Source organism: Pygoscelis adeliae, unplaced genomic scaffold (assembly GCF_000699105.1).
Source record: "Pygoscelis adeliae isolate BGI_AS28 unplaced genomic scaffold, ASM69910v1 Scaffold540, whole genome shotgun sequence".
NCBI lineage: Eukaryota > Metazoa > Chordata > Aves > Sphenisciformes > Spheniscidae > Pygoscelis > Pygoscelis adeliae.
Window position 1 is genome coordinate 154,312 of NW_008823935.1, and position 27,173 is coordinate 181,484.

At 37.1% G+C, this 27,173-nt stretch overlaps 1 protein-coding gene across 1 annotated transcript in view; it reads left to right on the top strand.

The window, feature by feature from the left end:
- Positions 1–5,069: 5,069 nt before the first annotated feature.
- KIF2A (kinesin heavy chain member 2A) overlaps positions 5,070–27,173 on the top strand; it is a 38,303-nt gene continuing 16,199 nt past the window's right edge. The window contains exons 1-14 of the mRNA XM_009320825.1: positions 5,070–5,159; positions 6,474–6,593; positions 7,035–7,089; positions 9,124–9,246; positions 9,816–9,916; positions 12,495–12,590; positions 13,384–13,438; positions 16,747–16,909; positions 20,230–20,320; positions 20,464–20,527; positions 21,000–21,091; positions 21,334–21,476; positions 22,218–22,422; positions 25,781–25,891. Of these exons, the coding sequence (XP_009319100.1) occupies positions 5,082–5,159; positions 6,474–6,593; positions 7,035–7,089; positions 9,124–9,246; positions 9,816–9,916; positions 12,495–12,590; positions 13,384–13,438; positions 16,747–16,909; positions 20,230–20,320; positions 20,464–20,527; positions 21,000–21,091; positions 21,334–21,476; positions 22,218–22,422; positions 25,781–25,891 (1,497 nt within the window). The 5' untranslated portion in view covers positions 5,070–5,081. The remainder of the gene's footprint in view (positions 5,160–6,473; positions 6,594–7,034; positions 7,090–9,123; positions 9,247–9,815; positions 9,917–12,494; positions 12,591–13,383; positions 13,439–16,746; positions 16,910–20,229; positions 20,321–20,463; positions 20,528–20,999; positions 21,092–21,333; positions 21,477–22,217; positions 22,423–25,780; positions 25,892–27,173) is intronic.

The window sequence follows — 27,173 nt, forward strand, 5'->3', positions numbered from 1 at the left end:
TCTTTCCACCAGAGTCTCCCTGATTGGAGCCTGTAGTGCAGGAGGCATTTTCTGGACCACAGTAGTTCTGGTAAATGCTGCTTCTGGATTTGCAGCCTCATGTTTCTCCTAAACATATTTTTTTTATATATGTGACTTGGGGTTCATATTATTTTTAAAAAAGTGTGAAGAAAATTCTACTTTTTGCAATTTTAATTTTTGAATGCAAGTGGCAGAGGGTAAAGGTTAGTCATGTCCAGGTGTCTCTAGATGAGGTAACATTCATGTTAGTCCCTCATGAATGTGATTAGGAAAATCCTGGCTATTTCACAAAAGCCCATTATAATCCTTTAAGGGATGGATAGCTTCTGTTGCTGTGGTCATCCTCAGCAAGGCTCTGTAGCAGATGTTAAGTTTTTGTTCATTTATGAAACATCTACTGTTGATGCACTTAGAAAAACTAAGTGCTCGGCTGACCGGACCACTGCCTGAGCTAATATAACACAGTTGTGCTCCTAAAGAAGTGGCAAGTTCAGAGGATGTAACATAAGCTGTGAGTTTCCTTTACTGAATGTTGAGTCCGTTAACATTGCCATAGCCTGGTCCTGCTAAAAATAATTGCCTGGGTTTGAGCTGGCAAGGCCTAAACAACTGTATGATGGTCACAGGGTAACACTGCCGGGCTGGGTTCTGCTACAGTTTTTTGGGGAGGAATGAGAGGGTCATAGTGGAAATTATGAACCTTTATTCTCCATGGCCTGATCCAGAGCCTGTGTGTAAATTTTTAATTATTACGGCTCAAAGATATTTCTAAGACTTCACAAAACTTTTGCGTGAGAAGTGTGAGTACAGTGTCTTTTTGGGTGGGTGCACTTTAATTATGTGGAAGGGTGGGGAAGGCTGTGGTCTTCTTCCAGCCTTATTTCTTGAGTCACTTGGGAGAGCGCAAAAGGGTTTGAGTAACATGTCAGCCAGTGCTGTAGCCCAGGCTGTAATTTAGAAAACACCAACCCATATTTGACACTGATAACTTAGGTTTCTGAAAAGTATTAGGAAGATGAAAAGGCCGTGGTTTTAGTACTGTCCTTGATCACTGCTTCAAAATTGTGGTAGTTTTGAGAAATTCTGCAGGCAGAAAATGTTCAGTTTGCTTAGAGGTAAGGATCTAAGTACAGCTTGGTATTTGCGATCAGTTGCCATTGCTACCTGGGTTGAGGGTTAGTTAAAATGTTTGATTTAGCCCTGGTTATTTGCTTTTGCTGCTGCTTTCTGAATGTTTTTCTGCACCAATAGCTCTCTAGGGACTCTTACAACAGAGGGGATTTATCTGCTATTTTCTGCAGATGCTTGTTTGCTTCTGTTTGTCAAATGTTCATCAGATGACTAAGAAGAGAGGGAATGGAGAGTTTATGTTCTTCACTTTTATTGATTAGAGTGAGAATATCGTAACGTACGTGTATTTAAGGTAATTGTAAAGTGTTGTCTTCACATACGTTCATGTTGTCTTACTGCTGTATTTGCAGCAATATTTTCTGCATGCTCTAGTCAGTAGGAGATAAGCCAGATGCAACACACTGTGTGACAGAACATATTTACACAAATAATAGCCTTTTCAAATAAATTCTCCATTAGTTTTGAGCACTATAGCAATGGAGCAACTTCCCAGAAAAAGTTTTGCCTGTGATGTGAATTCTAATCACATGAGGAGAGGCATTAGAAATTAAAGAAACACTGAGTGAAGAGTCAGTGTATCAGCACTATCCCTCTACTTTCTTTTGGTTTTGAGATGTGTGTGAAGATAGTTTTTCTCGAGTCAGTTGTTCCTTTTTCAGTTTGCCACAACGCACATTTGTTTTTACATGGACATGCTGACATTTCAAATTTTGTTACCAACCCTAGAAAATGCACCAGAAATCAGGAATGTTGCCTTCCACTACTCTCTGCAGATTGATTTGGCTCTTATGCTTCAGCATTTGCAGCTTGGTCTTGCTTTATATGCTAGACAAGGTTTATGCCAGCCTAATTGGTTGCTGCCATTCCTGAATTTCACAGCTGCTGTATTCAGCTGTGTACTAGAAAAATATAATGGAATACTGTTTGAGGAGAGCAAGAGGCAATTGTAAAGATGTAAATGTGCTTTCTGGCAGTTCAATAACATGTAAACTTTTAGTAACACAGAGAATTTTTAGGAACAGATTGTATGGGTACATTGCCAGTTTAACCATTATAGTATATGTTTTCTATTTAAGCCGAGAATATTTGGAAGATGGACATAACTTTTATTTTTGCTCGTGGGTTTTTTTTATTCAGTCCTGACTTTCTTGGCCAGGGAGCAGATGAAGTCTGGCACAGAGATGGAAGATTTATTGTGATTCTTTTGTTACGGCATGCTGGCTTGCTGTGTTTGTGAGAGGGTTCAGTATTTTCTATTAATTCATAAGCCTGCTTTGATCTCCTTTCACTTCTTATGGCAAAGATTAAACCTTTCAAAATCATTATTCATTCTCTGCCAAAAGCAACAGAGCACAGGAGCAAGTAATAGGACTTATGGTGACTCTGAAACTAAGACAGGTTTCAGCTGTGAATAGTGCTTTTCTTCAAAATTTGTGAAATCTGGTAACATGCTAAAGATTATTATAATATTGTACAGAGTATGTTTCTCTAAACTTACATTTTTCATATATCAGTTTTCTCTTGATTCTGGATTGACAGCTGGGCCAAGCCTTAAAACAGTAGCAAAAGATTACACCAATGTAAGCTTGAGGAGTTGTCCAGTTCCCGCAGTGATGAGAAGTTTTTGTGTCCTTGCGGTCCCAGCGTGCTGTTTGTAGGAGTGGGCAGGAGTGGCACAGCTGCAGGAAGACAGTGGCTTCTGTTGCTACTTTACCAACAGACCAGGTAGCTAATTGAAACAGAGGGTTCTTGCACAAAATTAAGTCCCTAGAGGTGGTTAAATGCAGCAAAAAAATAATGGAGAGGTTTATTGAGGACCTTGCATAAAGAAAACTTGCACAAAAATGCTTGTCCAAGGAAATGGGGTGAGGGAGCATCATGCTCGGTGAGCCTGCTTCAGCCCCACCACCAGCAGAACTCGGGCAGGGTCCCGAGGGCAGGATGTGTGCCTGCACAACGTCCTTTGGGTGAGGGGAAAGGGAGGAGCGCCCGTGCATGGAGGGGAGGGCATGGCGGTGATCCCTGCCCGCACATCTCCTGCCGGCAGCACCTCGGTGGGGAATCCAGACCAGACCATCCCTGCGTGCAGCCAGGGCGCCCGGGAGAAAGGTGCTCAGGAAGCACAAATGGAAGGGTTTGTTCAGACAAAACACGGGTCAGGGAAATAAAAACTAGCAAATGCTAGAGGAAAGAAACCAAGTGAAGCAAAGGGGGAGGCTTGCTTTTTTGGGTGAAAAAACTACTTAACCTTCTTTAGTGGCGGAGTGAGTTTTATGCTTTGGGCAAGGACAAGTGCAGAGGTTAGAAGTGTGTATCTAATGTACCTTGCTGGTGAGGCAAGCACCGCAAATGTGAAAGCAGTGCTGCCCAGGGGTGCCAGCTGCTCTGCAAGTCCCCTGAAAGCTACGCCTTGCCTGAGTTTCAGTTAGTCTCCTCCTCTGCACCATATAGTAGAGTACACAGATTTGCTGTTACCTTCCATGATGCTTCCCCATAGCCTCTCTTTTTGCTTAATTTTAACTAGGTGTGAATGTTTATGCAGCCTTTGCAATAAAAGAAATAGTAACAGTATACATTTGATACTTGCACTGTTAAGTGAGATAATTTGGGATATCAGTCAGGTTTTTCTTCCTTTCTATCCCTCAGCAGGCCCTAAGAGGCTTAGACTGTATAAAAACATTAACTCTGGAAAACTGTCAAATTACGACTGAAGTGGCTAAAACAGAAGTTTGAAACAATCGGTAGAGGAGAAAACTGGAGTGGATTTGGGGGGTTGGGAGCTTTAGGAAAGGAGAAGAGAAGGTGCAAGCTGGAGGAGACCCAGACCAGAGCAGATGTGTAGGGACCATGCCGTCTTTCGCCCCTAAGCAGGTGCCCGGCAGCAGCAGCGTATGCACAGACTGCTTCAGGACAGTCGCTTGTGCTTTGGGAGCTGCACGTGGCTCTTGGGCACCTGGGGGGTGGCTCGGGGCGGGTGAAGTGAGGGATTGCTTGTTCGTGCTATGGCTTGTTAAAAGCGGGTGTTAGAGGAGCAGTCGCATTGGACTCATGTTCTCTAGAAATCCCAATTCTTGGTACTCTTAGGGCAAAGCACAAATGTGAAATCAATGTGTCACCTGGGTCTTGATCCTTTTTTGTCAGTGTATGGCTGCTCTGTTCTTCCAATTGCTCCTCGCTAACGTGTAGGATATTGGACATAAAAAAAATTGCAGTACACTACATATTTAAGAAGAAATATCCTTATTCCTACTGAAAGTTTACTGGTTTTATTGTACTTTATGGGGGCCTGCTGGCTTTGGGTCTTTCACTGGAGAAGTCGAAGCAACGGCACCTTAACTCCAGCTCAGCAGTCTGTGTTAACAGTTTTTTAAAAAATGATGATTTGTATTATTGTTGCAGGCAATCTAATTTTAGTTGAATTACCAACTGATTGGATGCCCATAAGAAATGGATGTCAGAATACAATTTCAGGGGGCTTCACTCCTGTGTTGGGACATGTAATGTTGTATCAGCCTAGAAGGGGGACAGACAAGCCTTTGTGGAGTGCAACTCAGGAGACTTTACCGCCCGTGGGAGACTCGTGGTATTGGAGTTTTCTTCTCTCAGGAAAGAGAGTCTCCGTGGTGCGGCTTTCACATGGTATTTTGTTTACTTACCACTCAGTTTTCTGTTCATTGAGTTTTTCGCTTGTACGCTGACTGTCTCGTTAGAGCCTCTGCTGGTGGATCAGGTCTGAGCCACTTCACAGGCTCAGATTCCTGTGTGGCCAGGAATCATCTTCTATTTATCACCTTATTTTTTTTTAACCCTCTTCTTCCTGCCTCTCACTGCGTGTCTCAGTGCAGGGACGAAAATAACTTCTGGAAATTTTTTCCACCAGTTAATAAATGATCATTTGTGTTTGCTTTCTAGGCCGAATTCACCAAGCTATGGTAACATCCCTAAATGAAGATAATGAAAGCGTAACAGTTGAATGGATTGAAAATGGAGATACTAAAGGCAAAGAGGTAAACTCAATTATTTTAGAACTTTTCTCTTTTAAAGATGTGTAATCTGCATGAATATTACTTTGGAATTTGCACTGGAAACAAAGAGAAAATATAAATCTTAATTTACTTGATGATTCTTTGATTACCGACTGTTTTGCATGGGAGCTGTTGGGCAGATGCTGGTTTCTGTTGTATTAAATTTGACTTCCTGAGCTCTGTGTCATGGCTTTTAAATAGTTCTTTTCATCTGTTGATTTTGAACCAGATTACAAAGGCTGACCTTGTTGTCTTCTTTTTACAAGTAGAAAAATCAAATTTTTGAGGGGGAGAATGACTTACAGTTCAGTCAGGAACCTAGTGGGAGAACTAGATTAGAAATCTTTTTGTGTTTGTATCATCGAGGAATTGAACTGCTAGTTTGTTTGCTTATTTATTTATTTTTGGCAATAATTTTCCAGCCTTGCTTTCCTTGAGAAACTGTGTCTTTGTGTGTAACGTTTCTCTATCCCTCTTCCTTTAAATTTTGGACTATTTTAGCCAGTTTCAGCTGAGATTTGGAGAAGCATGTCAGAAATAATTACACTTCACTGGTTTTGTGAAAACACAGGAAGAGGAAAAAAAAAAATTGTGAGAATGTCCTGGTGATCTCATCAGCTGAGCTCATCCGTATGAACACACAGAATCCATACAGTAGTGAGGTCTTTGAAAGGTTCAGCCAGGGGAAATGGCAGTCTATAGAGACCAAAGCTGTTTAAGATTTTTGGGAAACCTAGTTTCAATAGATCTGAAGCCAGCTATTTTTAGGATCCTGCCCCTTGCGCCCTTACATTTTATGGCATTTTGAACGAGGAACACTTACAAGAAAAAAACCAGCATGGTAAATTTAACATGGTTTCAACTGCATTTTTATTTTTTGGGTGGTTGTAATTAATCTGTTTCTTTTGCACTGTCTGAGAAATTTCAAATAACTGAGATCTCTTTCTTTTTATGTTACAAAATGTCTTTCATATTCTGCAGTAATTGTCAAATTACCACAGTAATACTGGGTGCTTCTGTTTTTATTTAATCACTTTACAAGATTATGAGTATATATTGGTCATTTTTAGTTCATCCCTTCTCTGAAGGGTGTGTTTTCAACTAATAAGAAGACCAAAGCTTGGGATGTTTTTAATGAACATAAAGTAAGATAATTCAGGTTATAGAATTAACAAATTGTGGGCTAAAAAACACTAAATATATTTACTGTTTATTCTCAAACGTAACAGGAGAAATGGAGAGAACAATGAATATTGTCCTAAGACTCATAAATGCGTTTTATATTCTTTTACACAGATTGACTTGGAGAGCATATTTTCACTTAATCCAGATCTTGCTCCTGATGAAGATATTGAACCTAGTCCAGAGACACCACCACCACCTACTCCATCAGCCAAAGTAAACAAAATCGTGAAGGTTGGTAATACCTATGCAGCATGTTCATGTTAAACTTACAGTACTCCTATACATGTTGTTATGCTTGAATTTTAAACTTCAACTTTTGTGTCTGTGGAGCTACTTGATAACTTTGTTCCTTTCTTTTTTCCTGTGGTGAATAGGGGTTTCTAAAGATTTTCTAAGAACAGATTTGGCAGAGAGGGAGTTGGGGACTAATATCTATAACTAAATATATCTCAAGGAAAAATACAGAAAAGGTTTTGGACGTTGTTTTGAAACACTACGTATAGTTCAAGCAGTCTTCACCGTAGACTCTTCAGAGAGGGGTTTGGCAGCAGTCACCTCTCTGTAGTGTTGACTTCGGGTTATTTTCATTCACTGGAAAGAAGCAGAGGTGGGGCTGCAGTTTACGTTTTCAATAATAAGGTGGTTGCATAACAGAGATTTCTTTCTTTATAGAGTCGACGAACTGTGGCACCTATTAAGAATGACACACCTGCCAGAGATAACAGAGGTAAATGTTATCTCCTTCCTTTTCAAGGAAGTAAAAAATATGGGAACATTTTAACCTCCTGCTCATCTAACATTCTTTAATAGTTCTGCATTTCTAATTCGGTATGTATGCATGTGGCATGTAAAAGGCATGGTACATCATTCCTCGAATTATTCCTATGTATATTCAGGAATTCATACTGTACGAATAGTATTTATATGCAAGTTTAAGCAATACAGCATTAGGAAAGTTAAGCTGAATGAACTGAAGGTGCAAAAATTTGAAGTTAATTAATTGTGCTACATTAAATCATGTGTGGACTTTTCCAAGCTAAAGCATCCTCAATTTGCTCCAGCTTAATTGAGTGTTTCAATATACACTAAGTAGTGCACTTAAAATTCTTACGCTTTCAATTTTTTAGCTTGTTTTTGTAACAGTCTGTGTGTAAACATTCGTTCAAAGAGTACTTAAGCCCTACGAGTTATTTCTCACTCTATAGTTAATAGCGAAAAATCTACAAAAAATGCTGAAATACCACAGGGGGATAGGTGAAAATTATGTATTGGATGAATACAGATGTAATGCATCTATAACATGAGAAAGAATAGTTACTGTTTATTGTTTTCATTTTCTCTCGTGTTAAACTTAACTAACTTGTACTGATGATGGTGATGATTCTTCTTCCAAACATTAATCTGCTGTCATTAATTCAGACTAGATTCCAGTCCATCTGTTTAAACTTGAAAAGCAAGTGGGCTTGCATATCTTTGTAAGTGTTCAGACTCTTCTGGTGGACGATTGGGATACTTTCTCCCTTCTGCCATTTGCCTCTGGAGGTGTTAAACAAATTGGAAATCTCATGAGGAGGGGATAATTTTTTCCAAACTATTATGGTTTAAATTGGAGACATCTTATTGATGGGCTCTCCTCACATCCATAGATGTTGTCGTTTGTAGTAAATGGTCTGTTTGGTATGGAATAACCCTGTAACTTGTATTTTAATAGGTCCTATGCATCTTACTATTCACAGTCGGCCTAAGTATTTGTTTTTTGTTGCCTTGTAATTAAGCTTTTTTCAGCACACTGTCTTGTTTAGTGTAGCCAATTTATGCTATAAACTAGATCTCTTACCGTATTTGGAATCATGTGGGCATTTGTATTGTCTATCCCGTTCGATATCTGTTTCCGTAGTTGTCTCCATGTTGCACAGAGAGCTGGCCTTCGTTTGGAATGTCATCTCTAGGCTGCTAATCAAAGCTGATACCTTAACTTTCATACTCTTCTGGCAGATTCCGTTAGGAACGTGTGCAGGAAATGGGCCCGCTGAAGCAGAGCTGCTTGAAGCAACTCTCTCAAAAACAATTTAAAACATTCAGCTCTACCAAAGAGGCTTGCATGCTCACCACTCCCACTGCATTCACTGGAAGCAGACATCACTGCATCTTCAGAAATTGGCATCCGTAGCACATACAGAAATAACGCACAAGTTTAGACGTATTGATTGTATCTGTATCACTTTCAGTAAAGTGTCAAAAAGGTTTGTTTCTTACATTCACAGACTGAGCTGCACTTTACTGCCTTTCATTTGTATCCCTCTGCTCCTCCAGAGATCATAGGCTCAATGGGGAGGGACCATTTTGTAATATCTAGAGAATGTGAAACAGCGGGGCTTATTTTCTTACTTGGTTTTTGGGTATAATCACAATATAAATAAAATTTCAGCACTTTAAGCTTCAGGACAGCGTATCTCCAAGTACACACTTCATTCTATGCACATAACAAGTTGTACTGATTCTGTAGTAGAGTAAAAATATGCACATGCAGCATCAGTATTTAATAATTATGTTGTGTTGGTGTATAACACTAGGAAGAAAAGGCTGCATACCAAATGTCTTTATTAATAGGCTTTCTACGTGTATGGCTCCCCCTCACCCCCAATCGGTTGTTATGTCTGGAAAGGGGCCTTGTTTTATCTCGTCATAACAAAGCATTTGAGAATCGGGTAGAAATGTTACTCTTCCATGTCCAGATGAGCTTTGTGCATTTCCTTTGCAGTGGTTGGTTCTGCACGTGCGCGACCTACTCAGCTTCCTGAGCAGTCTTCCTCCTCTCAACAGAATGGTAGTGTTTCAGATATATCTCCAGTTCAAGCTGCAAAAAAGGAATTTGGACCCCCTTGTATGTAAACGGTGTATAAAGGATTCATTCGTTCTGGGCGTTACATGTACATTCTCTTGGATTATGTTGTTGTCCATAAATGACAAATGGTCTACATGCGCAGTTGTCTGTAGGCTTCCTCGAGAAGCTTTTTCAGAGAGCTGTGGCTGAACAAATGTTCACTTCTGTCATAGTTGTGCTAGTATTTGGAATTTGTTTTTCCTTTATCTTTTTTTAACCATGGCGGTGTTGCTTTTTTTTTTAAATTTGCCTGGGCTTCCTTTTAATTCAAACCAAGAGATCACATGTATCTGTCCAAATATTTTTTGAGGGTCATTGTCCTTATATTTTTGATCATGTAATTATTGTCCCATTCCCATGATTTTTTTCTAATTCATTCATTTTATACATTTTAAAAATTAAATTGCTGTAATTATTCTGTACTAATACTGATTTGCTTGAAAAGATAGTTGATATAAATAAATGCATTCTAATTATTGATAAATTAATATAATTGAAATGTTACAGTGTAAATACTAAATTAATGGAACACACTGAAAATATTCTAAAATTATATCATTTTCTTTAAGCACGTAGAAAATCTAATTGTGTAAAAGAGGTCGAAAAATTGCAAGAGAAACGTGAAAAAAGAAGGTTACAGCAGCAGGAACTTAGAGAAAAAAGAGCTCAGGTTAGTATTTTTAGCTCGGATGGAAAACGTATGTCAGCAAGAGAAGTAGTTTGCAAAATCATTGTGCTTTTTTCTGTCTTTAATAATTTTTATGAACTGTAATAATCTTGAAGTTAAATGTTTTCGTCCTGTGTACAAGTTTGATAAATATTTTGGTGCTTGGTTGCATTGCTCTGATAACTATTACTTTAGACAGTTTTCCCCCTCTTTTTCTTCCTACAGAAATAAGTGCTTATAATTGCTTATCTTGCTGTGTGTTCTTTAAAGATCAAGTTCTGATAATAGCTATTTCTTAGGGAAAACATATTGTTGAAAATAATCAAACCTTTGGCTTTTAGATAGGGCTGTTATTCTACAGGAGGTCTTACAACATTGTGATAAATTTTTTTTTTATGATCCTTGATGCTTTGTGGGAGATGTATTTGAGGCTGAAGTTTGAACAGTGACTTTTTTTTTTCTTTAAACCTGTCTATGCATTTATAATTTAGCTTTGCATCATGCAAGCCATTTGGCAGCAAGTTGTTAGAAACTTGTGTGAAAGAAATGAAGTTGCTAATCCTGTGAGAAGAATCTTTTAATATTAAGTGACTTTCTGTCACAGTGGTGTAAAAGCTTTGCAAAACTAGTAGAGTAATCTTGTTGGCAGCCCTGTGCGTATGTTAGTCTCTCTAAAGAGATACTACCAATCCGCTACTGACATGAGAAGTACCACCACCAAGTAAATAATTCAGGCAATTTACTTCATGGTTTAATGATGTTCCTAAGTTGACCTAAAATAACCTATGTTGAATTCATGTTCTCTAATTTCCATCCATTTACACAAATGCAAAACATTACTATGTTTTTATGTGTAAGAAACAAATATTTTTTGCTTTACATATTAAAATTCTTTGACGTGGTACTACACTTAAAATTTTCTTTTTGTTGCTTTTGTGAAGACTCCGTTTGCATCTGAGTCTTAAACTTCTGTATCATAGAATCATAGAATGGTTTGGGTTGGAATGGACCTTTACAGGTCGTCTAGTCCAGCCCCCCCTGCAATGAGCAGGGACATCTTCAACTACATCAGGTTGCTCAGAGCCCCGTCCAACCTGACCTGGAATGTTTCCAGGGATGGGGCATCCACCACCTCTCTGGGCAACCTGTGCCAGTGCTTCACCACCTTCAGCGTAAAAAATTTCTTCCTCCTTTCTTTCTTCTGCATGAGGAAGTTCTGTTTGTCTTGGTGACTTGTATGTATCTGTGCTTTGTGTTGCTTTGTGTGTTCTGTTGTTGTTGTGAAATGCAGCAATGATTAGCCAAGCACTGTCTTCTAGTGGGCAAGACCTTTAAATGGGGTTTGAAGAATATTAGGCAAACACTTCTTCCGTAATAAGCAATACCTCATTCTGAATGTTAGAAGGAAACATTTCAGCAGGAAAACATTTTGTATGGACTTACTGTCAGCAGTTTTTAGTTCACTGTAGTCAGGCTGAACAACATCAAGGTACAGTCAACTTCTGACTACCAGGGTGCAGTTTTATCTGAGGTGAGGATCGGCTGTGTCACATGTGCGGAGACATGAGTGGGCTCCATTTCAGCTTGTTAACCCCAATGCAGTGCTTTCTAAGAGTGCCTACAGTGTTTCCGCAACCAGCTGTGATCCAGAAGGAGTTTTATATCATTTGTGGGGAGCTGTGCAAAGGTTAATAAGGTCTGAGCACCAGCGCTGGCTATGCTTGGCATCAGCAGCATGTCCTGAAATGGTGTAAAAACTGACAGTCGCGGGGAGAAGTGATGGGAAGGACATTTGAGCAATTTAGCAGAGAACCAACTCGGCTCACAGTAGGCTCAGGCTTACCAAGGCTTGGAGGGGCTCTGTGCATGGTCTCTTACGTGTCCATTCGCTTTGGTACTGATGCTCCATGTTTAGGGACAGGAGGGCTTCTGAGCCTGGATTTAGCCCACTGTGTATGCTTGGGATTACTTCTGCTTTTTGGGGGCATCTAGGAGTGTTAGAAGAGTTTCCAGTGCATCCAAGTAGCTGTAGGGGTTAACATAGGGCCAGTGGTAGGATCAGCCTCCTTTAACCAACTCGGATCCAGCAGGGCTATGTTTAGAGCAGCTGGGGTGCCTGCACTGTCGTCTGCGGGGTGTTTTGTACCTCTGTAATGCAGTGTATCCATTCGTCTGTTGGACCGCCTTATCTCAGATTAAGAAGTGTTGATTATATGTGCTGTCTGGTGTTATGCGGCCGCTCGGAGATCTTTCTTATTGTGAAGATTCTGGCAAAGGCGGGAGCCATTTCTGTTTCTTGAGTAGACTGTTAATGAGTCCTCAACTAAAAAGTATTCTCTATTACATGCTGACCAAAACCATGAAATAGAAGGCATATAAATGCTTTGCTTTACGATCAGTAAATTAGCTACATCAGAATGGAAAAAGGCATTAAACTTTCATTTGAGACATTTCTAGTGTTTTGGAGAAAAAATAAGATTTCAGTTAATGTGTATTTTTCTTATAAATAAATATAGAGATACTGAAATTAGTCCATTTCAGGAAAAAAGTATATTAGAAATTCTGTTGCTTACTTCCCTAGGATGTTGATGCTACAAACCCAAATTATGAAATTATGTGTATGATAAGAGATTTCAGGGGAAGTTTAGATTATAGACCGCTGACAACTGCAGATCCTGTAAGTACCCCAGCAACATGGAAGCTCTCTATTCTTCTGTATTTTTGCTATGTGTTTTCAATTTTTTCAATGTTACTTCCATCTGTAAACAAGAAAAATAAGTAGTTTAATATATATTAGTATTCTTTATAACATGGATTTTTTTTTTTTTCAGTAATTTGATGATATTGAAATTAGTAGTTGTTGAAAGCCCTAGGTTACTAAATTATTGTTAATTATGTTATGCCATTTAAATACCTTTTGACTGTAAAATAATACCAGTATGTACTAAGTAGTCACTCAGCCTCTGTATTGTAAATTTTCCTGGGATGCTAGGGGATGTGCACACAAAACCGTTAAGCTTCTCTGAAAAACCCTATTGGGTATAAAGATTAATACTTGATCTTTGAAGGTGATGAGGGCCTTTGATTTGCAGAGAAGTCAGAGGAGCAGAATCCTTAAATGATGGAGGTTATCAGATCTCTGTGGAAATCGGGGATTGTGATGATTTCTGTCAACAGTGTTATCTACCCTGTTAGAGCTGGATTTACTTGCAGTGTTCCAAGATGCACCTGGTACTGTACAGGATTAGATCGCTGTTTGCAGGGAGTTTTGTTAATGTGTGGTTCTCCCTTTTGGGTTCTTGGCTACTGTGTAGACATGAGGGGCTTTTTCATGTTCAGATGACTCGCTGTCTTGGAAATTTCTCTTTGTTTAAATGGTTAATTAATTCAAGAATAGAAGTAAAATAAAGTAAAACATTGTATAACTGGAATTGGCGTATAGTTCACTGAAAGATTGTTTTCCTTTGCAGATTGATGAGCACAGGATATGTGTTTGTGTACGAAAACGACCACTCAATAAAAAAGGTATGACCATTTAAGATTTTGCTGAATTTTTTTCTCTGAAAGGCTGCTTCTATTAGGAATATTATTTGTATTAAAGAGATCTAGAAATAATGATCAAAGATGGAACTCTGTTATATACTAGACAATATGATGTGACAGACCCAGAAAATTCATAGACTTGTCATAACCTGGATAAAGATGAGGACAAAAGTAGTTTAACTGTCACCATTTCATGGATTGGGAGCTGAGAGGTGCAGAGAGACTGCAAACTTTTTTCCCAGGGTCATCTAGGATGTATTTAGTTGATCTGGGAATTAATTCTACTGTAATTTCTTCAGTATTCTTATATTGTGTTAGGATCACCATTCTTTTAAACTATTCTTTAAGTGATCTCCTGAGCAGAGAGCTACCCAATTCCTACGCATTTTTTGTACATGTATTTTTATACTTTCAAGTGGTCTTGAATCAGACATCAAGGCAGCAATTCAGGTGCTTAAACACTTGTATCTTATGACATGCTAAGTGACCAAGCGTGTCCAAGACGTCCTTGCGGGGCTAGTGGATTACAGACAAACCGGAGACTTGTATCCCCTGGAGCTGCTGCGCAGGACTGGGCAAGATACCCTAGGGCATATGAAATGCCACTAAAAAACTATTAGGTACTGGAATGACTCCCTAGCGACTTTTTAATATATGATTAGTATTACAACTTTTCTTCTTACTGCCTGCTCACCAGACTGGAGTCTGTATTGCAAAAAAAAAGTTCAGGTTTTCAACTCCAGTTAAATCCCAATCTTCCTATGAAGTTCTTTATGTTCAGTGGGAAATTAAGAACACAAATGCTTCTGGATTGCAGCCTCTCTGAATCCAGCGCTTAAGTAAGCTGACTTCCATTTTGAAAGATGTTTCTTTCCTTCTCTTTCTGTTATATTTTGTTTAGCTGAAGGACTCGAAGAACATCGCTCTGACTCTGAAACAATACGGGATGCATTTATTTTTTTTGTACTATCAGAACTACACATTGAGGATTATCTGGAGCGTATCCAGAGGAAAATGGGAGAACTGTATGGGAAAGGGAAAACATATGTTGATACCAGTATATAGTTAGTTTTTGTCTTATTTTCTCCCTCCACGTTGCTGCTTCCCCTACTTAATTTTTTTCTTCATTTTTACTTCTACTGTTTTCTTATTCCCTGTATTTTTTCTTTTGTTGATCTGAAAGGAATGCAGAATCTCAAAAATTCGTTAATTGAAACTATTTTGCACAACCTATTTAATAAGGGCATTCAACATACAAGTCTGGTAGCAGTTGAATTTCTGTTTCAGCATTGGAGGTTATAATTAATAAAATATGACTTAGAAATTTGATACATTTGGGGGAAACGTCACCTTCTACCTGCGCTGGAGGTGGACAAAGTGAAATTACAGTAAATGAGAGCAAGTTCTCAGGGGGCATGAGTTGGGATTCAGAAGTAGGATTTGATTTTGTGAAAGTTACATATCTTAGGTTTTAGTGGTTTGGAGCTATTAAAAAAATAGTTGAGGTGTTTGTAGGAAGATGAGTGTGTAAGTAAAAATGAAGTTGGCACTAAAGTACTCTTGCATTTTTAAGAATAAGATATAGTAAAAAGGTATTAATGAAATAATCTATGGGATGACCCATAGAGATAATCTAGTACCCACATGATACAATCTTCTGAAAACACACACTTCATAATAAACAGTATTTCTCATGCCACTTTTTAAAATTGAAGAGTATAAAAGAATGAAAGATACTAGTGTGTAAACCCCAAAGAGAAAAAATAAAAATAGTTTGTTTTGTCAGTCTCACAAACACAGAATTATCACCAAAATCTTTGGGTGTTCTCAGCACCAATCATTCTGTGGATTGATTTTGCAGGAAGTAGGTGTTCAGACTGACATTTTAAGATTTTATTTCAGTCACATATATTTACAATTGAGAAATGTATGGTGGGTTTCAGAGACACTATTCCGAATTTTCATCAGCAGGGAATACAGGTCGTCATAACAAATAGCTGGGAGCAGGTAAATGTCTTATTACAAAAAATCATTTAAGAAGAATCAGCTTTTGACTGCTTAAACTAAAAAGCTTCTGCTGCGAAGAATTGACCTTCATATATGTCTTTTCACCACTGTTCCTTATTTCTTCTCTGTGATTACTGCAGAATAATTGCATTTTATTTTATTGCAGTGCAGTTGAAAAATTGGTTATATAGTGACTTGAATGCATATTTCTGTTGGTGTGTAATGTCATGCAGTGGTAACCATTGTACTGTTTGATCAGTATGTTAACTGATGAAAAGATTTCTGTTTGATTGTATAAAGCCACATCAAATTCTTGAACTGCATGCCTTAAGAAATTTTACATAGAAATGCAAGTAGGACACATTAGGATCCTGACTGTACACACAAAGGATCTTTATTTTTGTCCATATCATGGATCACTGGGTTCTCTGTTTTGCTGACTCGTATCTCATACAACAATTAGCAATAAATTGTAGTGCTGTGTAGTAATTATAACCTGAGAGTACACTACTGAAATTGCATCTAGATGGCTTTTGTTCATTCCCAGTGATAGGAAGGATCATTAGCATTTTCAGCTTTTTCTGTTTACCAGCTTTTTCTGTTTACAAGATAATTTTTATAAAGGATTTTACTTAAGAGAAATTCTATATTAAAGATATATACTTTACGTTCCGAGAGGAATACACAAATGAAAATGTCTGTGTAGAATGAAAGCAAAATTCTTCTTTTTGAAAGCTGTGAACATATGACTATAACGTTAAGGATTTAGGGAAAATAAAAAGACAAAATTTTATAATAAAGCAGATTATCATAAGGATATTAATTTCTTTGTGTTTTTGACAGCCCAAGCAGTATAGGACTTCAGTGTCCAGTTTCTCCAGTAGAGAAGTTATGTATAAAAACTCAAAGAATATGGCAGTAATCTGTAAAACAGTATAGAAGCCCTGAGGAAAAAGAACTCAAGTCCATGGAAAGTGTTGTTATAGAATACGCACCAAGCTACGATGATAGTGCTATGATTAATGATGTTAGTTTTTCTAATCAACTTTGTACAACCTCTCTTTTAATTTCTAGCAATTGGTAGGGTAGGATGACTAGACTTCCAAAACGAAAACTCTCACTTAGCAGATTACTATGTAGGTATCAGAAGCCCAAATCCATTGCAGTATTGTTACTTGGAGGAGCTGTGTTATCTGAGATGTTACAAGAGTGTAAACAATGAAAAAATGTAAAAAATAATGATGTGTTTCTAGTTAAATATATATATTTCACTTATTTTATAGAAACTTTAATGAAAGACCTTGATGTAATAACAATTCCTAGTAAAGATGTTGTGATGGTACATGAACCAAAACAAAAGGTGGATTTAACAAGGTACCTAGAAAACCAAACTTTTCGATTTGATTATGCCTTTGATGACACGGCTCCTAATGAAATGGTTTACAGGTATGTGTATATGCTTTTCTTTTTGTGAATCTTTTTTCTCGTGTATCTCGCATGTCAATAACTGTGGACTTTACTCCTATTCTCTGTGTTACTAGATATGTATATTGCTACCTCCATTCTTTTGCCTGTTTACTTTTGTTTTAACTCTTTATCCGGAATTCTTCGCCTGCAATATGATGTCCACCTCCTGCTCTCAGTCCTCCTCCAAGCCCTGCTGGTTTCCAGGTGCTATTGTGTATTGCCTGCCTGCTCAGCTGCTGAATTTTTGAACAACTTCATGAGCTTTCCATTTGCCTCAGGGTTATTGTATTATTAATTAGTGTGTGCAGCACCTGAGGAACCTGAGTCATGGCTTTTGGTCTTGAGGAAAGTTGGAAGAAAAGGACAGCCCCAGCTCCAAAGAGCTTGCAGTTTGAATATAAGATATTTAACAGATGGAAACAAATCAGGAGAGGGTGGGGAAAGCGTACAAAGAAAGCAAAAGAGATTATATTGCTGTATTGCTGAGCTACCTGAGCTGGCTTGGCTTCTGGAAGCAACATGGAGGTGCGTGGAGCTAAGTTATCTTGCACAAAATGCTGAATCTTTCTGATATAAAAACCAACAGCAACAAAGACACACATTCCCTTTCAGCCCCCAGGTATTTGGATCTCCATTTTCTTGTTTATTCTTCTGTTTCACTTCCACAGCTGGCCCAGAATAATGCACACCCTGCTTTTAAAAACATGTTTAGAAGTAGCTGGTTACCTTGTAAAAGTCACTAAATGGGTAGATACAGTAGCAGGCAAGGTTAGACACCACAACAAGTCATAATCTTGGTACGCAGGCTAAATCCTGTAAAGCTTTTTGCAAGGAATATTGATATTACAAAGGAATTTGATGAAGGTAATTCTCCTTATGCTTGGAAATGCTTCCTATAGCCTTAAGGAGTAGTGACAGAGAAATATTTTAATTCTCATTTTTAATCCAACAGCTAGGAAGTGAAAGTTAGCATCGTATCCTGATAGATGTCGGACACTAACATCCTGTCAGTGGGTAACAGAAAATTCATAGCAAAAGAATTATTACAAGGCCTTGAAAATTAAAACTTCTGTCTTATGCTTGATAGGAGGAGAAGGGTGGCGGAAGGAAAATCTGTATAGTCTGTTAGTTTACACTAACGAAAGACTTCTAAACAGCCAAGCTGTAGCTTTGGAGATTTCTATCTCTAATGGTTGTCTGCTGGTAGCATCTTTCCTTTCTCAATACTGAGGAGCTGCGGGAGAGCGATGTAGCTGGTGATGCGTGCCTCTTGCAATAGTTCTTCTGCTTAACAACTAGTTCTTTTAATCTCCCTCCTTCCTGTTACTTATCTTTGCGAGCATAGTGTTTAAATGTGAGGGGTGTTTTGGCATAAAATGTTGTTATATTTTTGTATTCAGTTTCCTCCGGGCAATTTTTATTAGTTACATAATTAGTGGTAATATGGGAAGATATTGAAAGATGGTTGTATTCATACTGAAATATACTTCTAGTCTGTGTAGTAGTATAGGCTTTTTCCTTCTCCCTCATATGGCACAATAATTATTATTACTTGAAAGGCAGTCTGCTTCAAGGTCTCCTGTAATAACAGAAGTAAGAGCAAGATAGGTGTCATCATCTGTTGCCAGAACTTCGGGGTCAGAGTGGGGAGAAAAATAGTGTGGCAACTTACTCCAGTTTTCTCCAGTATGCTAAAATTACTCACTGTATTTCTATACTGAAAAATGTTCTTCAGTTTGAAGGAAAAAAAGTACTACTCTTTTTTTTAAAATTATTATTTTGCTTAAGCTGTATTTTAAGTATTTTTGAATTCATGAGCCGCAACACTGAGTTGCAAGTTTTCATTAATATCAAAATACACTCACTAGTTTGAATGGATATGCCCTTTGAATTTTAAAGGAGAACCAGAGTTTACAATTCTGGAATATCACAATTGCAAATAAAGGTTCTAATAAAAGTAAAGTTGGACTGTTTTGACATGGTACCATTTGGAGTTGTATAATGCTTTATGAAAACTTTTCTAGATATGTTTGTATTTTGCCTTACTTTAAAATAGGTATAACTAAGTCCCTTTTTTATAAATCAGCAAAATAAATAATTTCAAACTCAGTTAAACAGAGATAATGGAGTGTGCTTCTTAGGTGGATAGGCTTTGTGAAATTTTGTATTTTATATATAAAAAGAACAAACACCAAAATATGGGAATATCCTCTTGAGGACGAAGGAAGTATGTGTTTAGAGGAAGCAAAAAAGAAAGACTAAGGCTCATGAGGAGCCATCTGGTATATTTTTGATGAAAATTCAAGCTTCAGTTAAACTTAGGTTTTTGCATAACCCTTGGCTGCTCAATGGCTCAGTCTTACCCATATTATTTTTGTAAGCAATCTTGTGTTTGTTCCAAAGTGGAATGAAAGGAAGTTGTAACACCTTAGTGTTTCTGTAAACAATTGTTCCTGTTTCTGTCACTTAAGGGTACTTTATGTTTAAACACCTGGAAGAAGTTTAGAAAGAGAGACTTTTGCATAGATACTGTTACCTCCATTGGTAACCCTCCATTAGGTTACCCTTTCCTTTTGGAGTTTTTCATGAAGTAATGGTGATAAAAGCAGCTGAAGTAGGAGCGATAACTTGTGTGTTTTTAAGGTAAAATTAATTCTCTAAAATAGAAAAATGATACTTTGGATAATATTTTTTGACACATCAAATAATACTTAAGGGATAACGAGATTTTTCCATTCTGAAGAGCTTGGATATGTATGTTTTCTTGAGCCTTTTCTCAGTGTATGTATGTTCTCAAAAAGTTAAGACGTGCAATGTTGTTTTGGCCACCTGTCTTCTAAATTTAATCTTGGAAGCTGATTTGTGGAGAAAAAAAACAAAACCAAAACTATAGCAGAATTTTAGTATTGTCAAAACCTAAGTATTTATCTGCTCCGCTGTCCTACTTCCATGTCTTCTAATGCTGTCTTCTTTAGGGAGCTCTAAACTCCACGTAGTAAGCTGTGCTGTGTTGCATCATTAAAACAAGAAAATTCTTTTTCTTAGGGTTTAAAGAAGGATAATATAGTTGTAACATAAATGGGAGAGACCTTGTAGCTTTTATATGGTTGTTTGGGATATTTTAATGCTTTAGAACTGGTAGTCTCTTTAGTTCAGGAATTAATGTGGAGATGTCCTTTGGCCTCTCAAAGTACAGGACCAGCTTTGTCACTTTGGGCCTTAAAATTTATAGCATCCTTGTGGTAGTAGCATCTTAAAGTAATTCAGTTTCTTAAGTACTGTTGTTTTTTGCATTTAAGGTTTACAGCTCGACCATTAGTGGAGACCATATTTGAAAGGGGAATGGCCACTTGTTTTGCATATGGGCAAACAGGCAGTGGAAAAACCCATGTAAGTATTTCTTCTACATGTCAGCAATACACTTCTTTTTATGTACAATACACTTAGATAAATTCTAATAAGTAACAAATTCATAAGTTACAGTTCTGTGATCTTTATAGTGTATTTTTGTCTTGTCTTTTTTTTTAATTTAGACTATGGGTGGTGATTTTTCAGGAAAGAACCAAGATTGTTCTAAAGGAATATATGCACTTGCAGGTGAGACTTTATTGGTCTGTTGGCTTTTTGCAAATTAGTTGAGATCAATAAATTTTATACTCCCTGTTGTACAAACATAAGTGTCTACATATTTTGCATTACAGTGGAGCTTTGGTAACATCAAAAGTAGTTCTAGATGTGTATTCTTTACACAGTAAAGTAATGTATATGTGTATATGTATTGTATCTATATGTACATATATGTACATATCTATATGTATATATAGATTACTTCAAAAAAATGTAATAAATATAATGGATGATTAATTAGGTTTATAATTTTGGCATCTTCTGCATCTTCCGATGTAATGTGGCAGTTAAAACTGCAATGTTTTAGACTTGGTTGACTGACTATTGCTTATACTTGCAAAATATGAGAGATGCTGTAAAATAGACTGTTACGCATTAATGAGTTTTCACTAAATGAAAATACATAACGAGATTTCTTTTTATTCTGGAAATGTATTCACAGCTCGAGATGTCTTTTTAATGCTAAAGAAGCCAAACTATAAGAAGTTAGAACTTCAAGTATATGCAACGTTTTTTGAGATCTACAGTGGTAAGGTAGGTACCTGATCTTTCTCTGAGGAAGGGGGAACTTCTCTTGCACAAACAAGATTTTGAGCTTGTCACATAAAAGATTTTTTTCCTTTTTGTACTGAAAGCTTTCTTTCAAATAATTCTTTAAACTTCCCTTCCAATCATGTTTTTCCATGGAATGCTTTGCATATTTTGGTACGGGATTTGAAGCAAAAGTGTGTTTTCAAGCTCCTCTTTAACTGTTCTGTTTTCCCCCCCTCCCTAAGGTTTTTGACTTGTTGAACAGGAAGACAAAATTAAGAGTGTTAGAAGATGGTAAACAGCAAGTCCAGGTGGTGGGATTACAGGAACGGGAAGTCAAATGTGTTGAAGATGTTCTTAAGCTTATTGAAATAGGCAACAGCTGCAGGTATCTCCCATAGCTTCCACCAGTTCTTCATTGTACAGTAAAGAATCGGAATAAGATTCTTTTGGGGTCTCTTCACAGTGATGGCTTTTAAATGTGCAGTGCGTTTTTTGATGATGTTGGCTGCAAGTAAGGAATCTGCCTATCTTTTGAATAAAGATATTTAGATTTTTTCTGTCTCCTAGAGAGAAATAAGAACTGATTTTTCTGCAGGATGTGAACTGCATGCATTATGTAACCAGCTTACTGACTTAAATTAACATCTTTTATAATCTGGAATACTGCCAGATTCTTCAGTTCTAAAAGGCCTTGATATATAGTGACAGAGGTTAAGCATAAAAGTTTGGGTTTTTTTAAGAATCCAGCTTCATTGTTTTTAAAATTAGCCTTGTGCATAGACTGCTGCCTGGTAAGATAAAAATACCATCAGCATTTTACATGTAAGCTCTTTGATAATCTGAAATCTTTGAAGATCTGATTATTCTTGCTTTTAAAAGGGGAGTAAAATGTTACTGATCTTCCATTTCTGTTTGAAGAGATGGAAAAAGAGGTATAATTGTACTATGTACATCCAATTATTGGGGTTGTATCTCTAGTGTCCACACAAACTTTAGACATGCTGTCAACACATGTAAGAAAATACAACTCTGCTCTGAAAAGACTAATGTTCTGAGGTTAGTGTGTTTAACATGTATGGTCCTTCGCCTGTTCATATGTCCTTCCCTTCTCTCCTTTTGTTTAAAGGACATCTGGCCAGACATCTGCAAATGCACACTCATCTCGAAGCCATGCAGTGTTTCAGATTATTCTCAGAAGGAAAGGGAAATTGCATGGTAAATTTTCTCTGATTGATTTGGCTGGCAATGAAAGAGGAGCAGATACTTCCAGTGCAGATAGGCAGACGCGACTGGAAGGCGCGGAAATTAACAAGAGCCTTTTAGCACTCAAGGTAACTGAAATGTTTCCATTGCCTTTGAGTAGGTGGAAGCCTTCTACATGTAATAGCAATGACTATTAAAACCAGTGTTTTTGCAGGCTTTGCTTGTCTACATTGTCTACTGGTGTGACAGGTAAAATAATGTATTGATTTTTCCTCTAAATGCCTGAAGGAACACTTGGTAATTACCAAGTAGAAACATTGCAGAAACATTGTGCTATCAACGTGCATGTAGTTTAAAAAAAAAACCACCTCAACAAAAAATCCCCAGTGGTTGAATTTGAAGACTTTTCTGATATATATCTAAAATGGGAGGGCAGATGAATTACTTTGGTACTCAAGGTCTGAAATACTAACTGGAAATACTCTTACTAATCTCAGTATTTATGTCTTTTTTATTAAAAAAAAAAGTTACCTTTATGACATATTTATTTACTGCTGCTAATTAATTCACTAAAGCAACACAACAGCAACATATCCAGAAAGAACTAACAAATAGATTAAAATAACCCTTGAAAATTGGAATCCATTTTTGACTACTGTTCTTTATAGCAAATTGTCTGATACAGTCACTTTACAGTTTTTTACACATTAATCCAGGACACGTCAAGAGAGCTAAGAAGTATTATTTAAATATTCATATGCCTTTTTTTTGTTTGTTTTATAATGCTCAAAAGAGGTTCAGTCTAAATAGGGAAAGTAATTTTTTGGTCTCAACTCGGAAAACAGTAGTTCTGAATGTCTCAGAACTTATCTCTGTTTTCAGTTAGTTTTGCTTAGGTTTACTACTGTCAGCACCAGCACTGCGGTTTTAAAGAATCTGAACCCAAAAATCACTGTGCTTACTTTTTCATCCCCAGTATAAAATTGGGAGAACACTTGTATCTGACTCGAAGCAGATCTCACAAAACACCGCAAAACTGTAACATGTAATATGTCATTACAAAATTGTATGGCATGTTGAAAAATTGGAAGCAGTGGTTCCAAAACTGTGGCCTGTTTTGATTTATTATCAAAGTAAACAATGCAAGCAACATTGTGTTGTTGTTATCACTTGTTTCCAAATGTAATTGAATAAAGCTGGTTTGGTTTTGGGTTGTGGGGTTTTTTTTCCAGTTTACGTGTTGATTTTGTACTGGCTAGTGCCTTCAGTGCAATACCCATACAGCATACTTAGTTCATTTTCATACAACTTGTCTTTTTAGTTATAGTGAAGGGTTCTGCTGCTGCTGTACTAGTGTGATCTAAATTACATGGGGAAGGGGAAATAAAAATAAGTGGAGGTCTTGCAGATGTCTAAATAGCAGTACAAGAAGATATGTTTCTTAATGATATGTTAGTTTTCCATTTTTCATCTATCCCCAAAAACATTACACAACTTTTTCCATTTGTATTCAAGACCCTTGAAGTTACTGTGAAGTTTGAATTAAACTAGTATGTTCTGAGGAGTGGGTTTTGGTGCTAATCCAAGATTTGCTGTTTGCATCTGCGTATCAGTCTTGTCTTAACCTGTTCAGATTTTTGGTACAGGAAGTTATTTCTGTAATGTCTCTACATGGAAGTAGTGTTGTCATTTTGTTAGCTGGTTTTCTGAGCTGTGATGAAAAGCAAAAGTAGTTAAAAACTCCATTAATTTAGAAGCTGGCAGTGTCCTCCTATAATCCTTTTACTAATAAGAGATAATCCAGTTTTAATTTTTCAGGAGTAAGCAAACTAAAAATCATTATAGTAAATTAAAATATCTTAATTAAACTTCTTGGTTGCCATATCAGTAATTCAACATACACATTCATTACTGGTTTTAGTTTGTAATGTCACTTGTTGAAAATCTGTTGCCCCTCTTCCTGTCTAATCTGCTTTTCTCCTTATGTAAGTGTAGTATTAATGTACAAATTCAAAAAATTCAAGGAATGCACTGCCTTGCTCACCTATAAGTATTGAGTCCTTTTTAGCATTTGCATGTGAAATTCACATTCAACAAGCTTCAGTCTTGCTGTTTATCTGAGCTGTGTCCATTCTATAAAATTCAGCTGGTGAGTGTTTTAAATAATCACTTCAGTTAAAGCCAACTTGCCCTTGTGTTTGTTCTGTTCTGTATCATGGCAGTTTTATTCTGAGCCCGTTTTTAGTTCTGTTTTATGCTGTTTGATAGTTGCAATGCTTTCTTGGATTATCATCCCACAGTTCCTAGCCTGGCTTTTGGAAGAAGCTGTTTCTAGGAAATTTCAAAAGGCCACAAGGATATGGCTGCAGCTGGAGGATTAGCTGAACTGCTGTAGAACTATCCATGTAACACAAAAGCCATTCCATCTGTTAGTGCTGCTAAAAGCAAAGCTCTAATTTGAAAAGCTTTTGAAGTATGGCTGTTTGAAGAAGTTCTGTGTGTAGATGTGTTAAAACCATACCAAGGAAGCCATGCATATGAAGAGATGCCTATACACAAAGTATTAAGGCAAAGGCAGAAACTGGAGTTAATGATCAAAATATGACGATGACAACAACAACACAGAAATTTAAATTTAAACTTTCTTTGTGTAAGAAGTAATTTATTAGCTGATGTTAGAACTCTGAGTGGGCAGAAGTGGTGTTTAGATTAGTGCGATCTTGGTTTGCGCTGTTGTACTTAGTTGCTGCTGTAACTTCTATAGTAATTTCATAGTATTTACATCTTGTACAGTATGTCTCACGGAAATCTCCAACCAATTGCAAATACTAGTTTAGCCCCATACCCTTGTGAATAAAAGAGGAGACCTTATGCCTGTTTGTTCACATAAAGAATACTTTAAAACAGGAATAGACTTACATTTTCAAGTGTCTTCCAATATTGAGTACATCAATAGAGAGCTATGCTTACTAGGTTTGTGATCTGTGGAAGCTTTCAGAAAGTTTCTTTTCTTCTGAGCTGTAAAGAAAGTTAGTGGTAGAGCCAGAATCAAAGCTACTGCTTTTAATTGATAGAGTTAAGACATGTCCCTGTCCACACTGCTTCTGCTGGCGGAAGTTGTAGATCATTCAGGTTTTTGCAGCTGATAATCAGGAATAATTGTTAGACTGGACATTTAACATCAATATTGATTTTTTGGGTTGGTTTTTTTTGTTGTTGTTGTTATATAATAATAGATGTAAATGTTTTGGATGAGATTCAGAAAGTTTTTAGGCTCCTAAGTCCTTTTTAAGTTCCTGCCTCTCTACTGAACTTAATGAGAGGTAAAAGCCTAACACTTCTTGAATCCAAGCTTTAATGGTGAATTTTAATGATATTTTAGGGGACAGCAACATAACTAAGGCATGTATTTTCTGATTTTGAATTGCATTTGTATTATATTTATTCAACCCAAAGAAAAATGCATAAACCTGTTTGTTCTTTCAGGAGTGCATTAGAGCCTTAGGCCGAAATAAACCTCATACACCCTTCAGAGCAAGTAAACTTACTCAGGTGCTAAGAGATTCATTCATAGGAGAAAACTCCCGTACCTGTATGGTAAGTTGGTTTGGTTAACTGTTCTAACAATTGCAAAGAGAAAAGAAGCTGGGAATTTAGGCTTTTATGTTTAAAATTGGTCACTTGCTACTGGCAATGTGTTGGACTTAAGTTTGTCCACTAACTGACACTATATGTGGAGTGAGACTTTCAGCAGAGACATTTCAGATAACTTGCTCCCTTCTCACTTTTTATTGGCCTTTCTTATGGCTTGTTCTAGTTTTGTAGCTATGCACCTAGCTAGAAACACTTCTAGCTTGAGAAGTTTGTTTGTTTGTTTGTTTGTTTTTAATAATGCCTTAATTATGTGAGAATATTGTTTGTTGACTCAGAATTTTGGAAAAGGTGGTGTAGGCTGGAAGTACAGTGGTGAGTTACGATTTTTAAATGACAGACAAATATAAAGTTGGTATCAAAGGCATCAGAATATGCTCTAGGCTGTTGAGGGCGGAAGTAGTTTGGATAGATGGGATGAATAGTTGTGTATTGTATAAATGTGCATTTGCATCAGTCTGAAAACCAGAATTCTGCTGTCAGATGGTGGAAAGGACAGATAAAAGCACTGATGCCCAGTCGTTTTATCTGTGCATCCTTAACATTTCTATTTACGGAAATGCAGACTCTCTGCAGTGGACACTGATTGCTAGGCTTGTTTGTGTTGGTTACTTTTGACATACTCCTTGGAATTAATTAGTCTAGAGGCCAGAGAATTCTGCAGACCACAACATGAAAACCATGGTGTTAGGGCAGCCTAGTCTTCCCTTTAGCTATTAGGTATGGTTCTAATTTGAAAATAGTGGTAAAATAGCATTTTTTATTAATCTTTTTTTCTCCTTCAGTTTTCTGATGAAAAGACAGGCTTTTTTTCTTTCCACTGAGACATAACTTCATAAATCCTATGCAGGATCAGAAAGCTAAACTGTGCATCTGTAGCTAGTGTTATCCACACTGCTGAAGAAGGTTTGGAAAGTTAGCCTGTTGGAAATTACTCTGTGTACCTAGAATAATTAACATTTGTGAATATTGCATGAAGTTCTCACCATCACTCTTACCTCCTTAAAGTGCTAACAAGCTGTCTTTGTTCTGGTGAAGCTTTTCTATTTAATTATTACTCTTATCATAGAGGAGTTGTAACATTTTTTACCATTTAAATGTGTGAAAATTCTGGTTTTAGTGTTTGTTCACATGTAATTTTTACCAAGAATTTAATCAGCAAAGTTTTTTCTTAAGATACTGATATGGGAAGAAGAACACTTGCATGGTTGTGGCTTATTCTGAATAT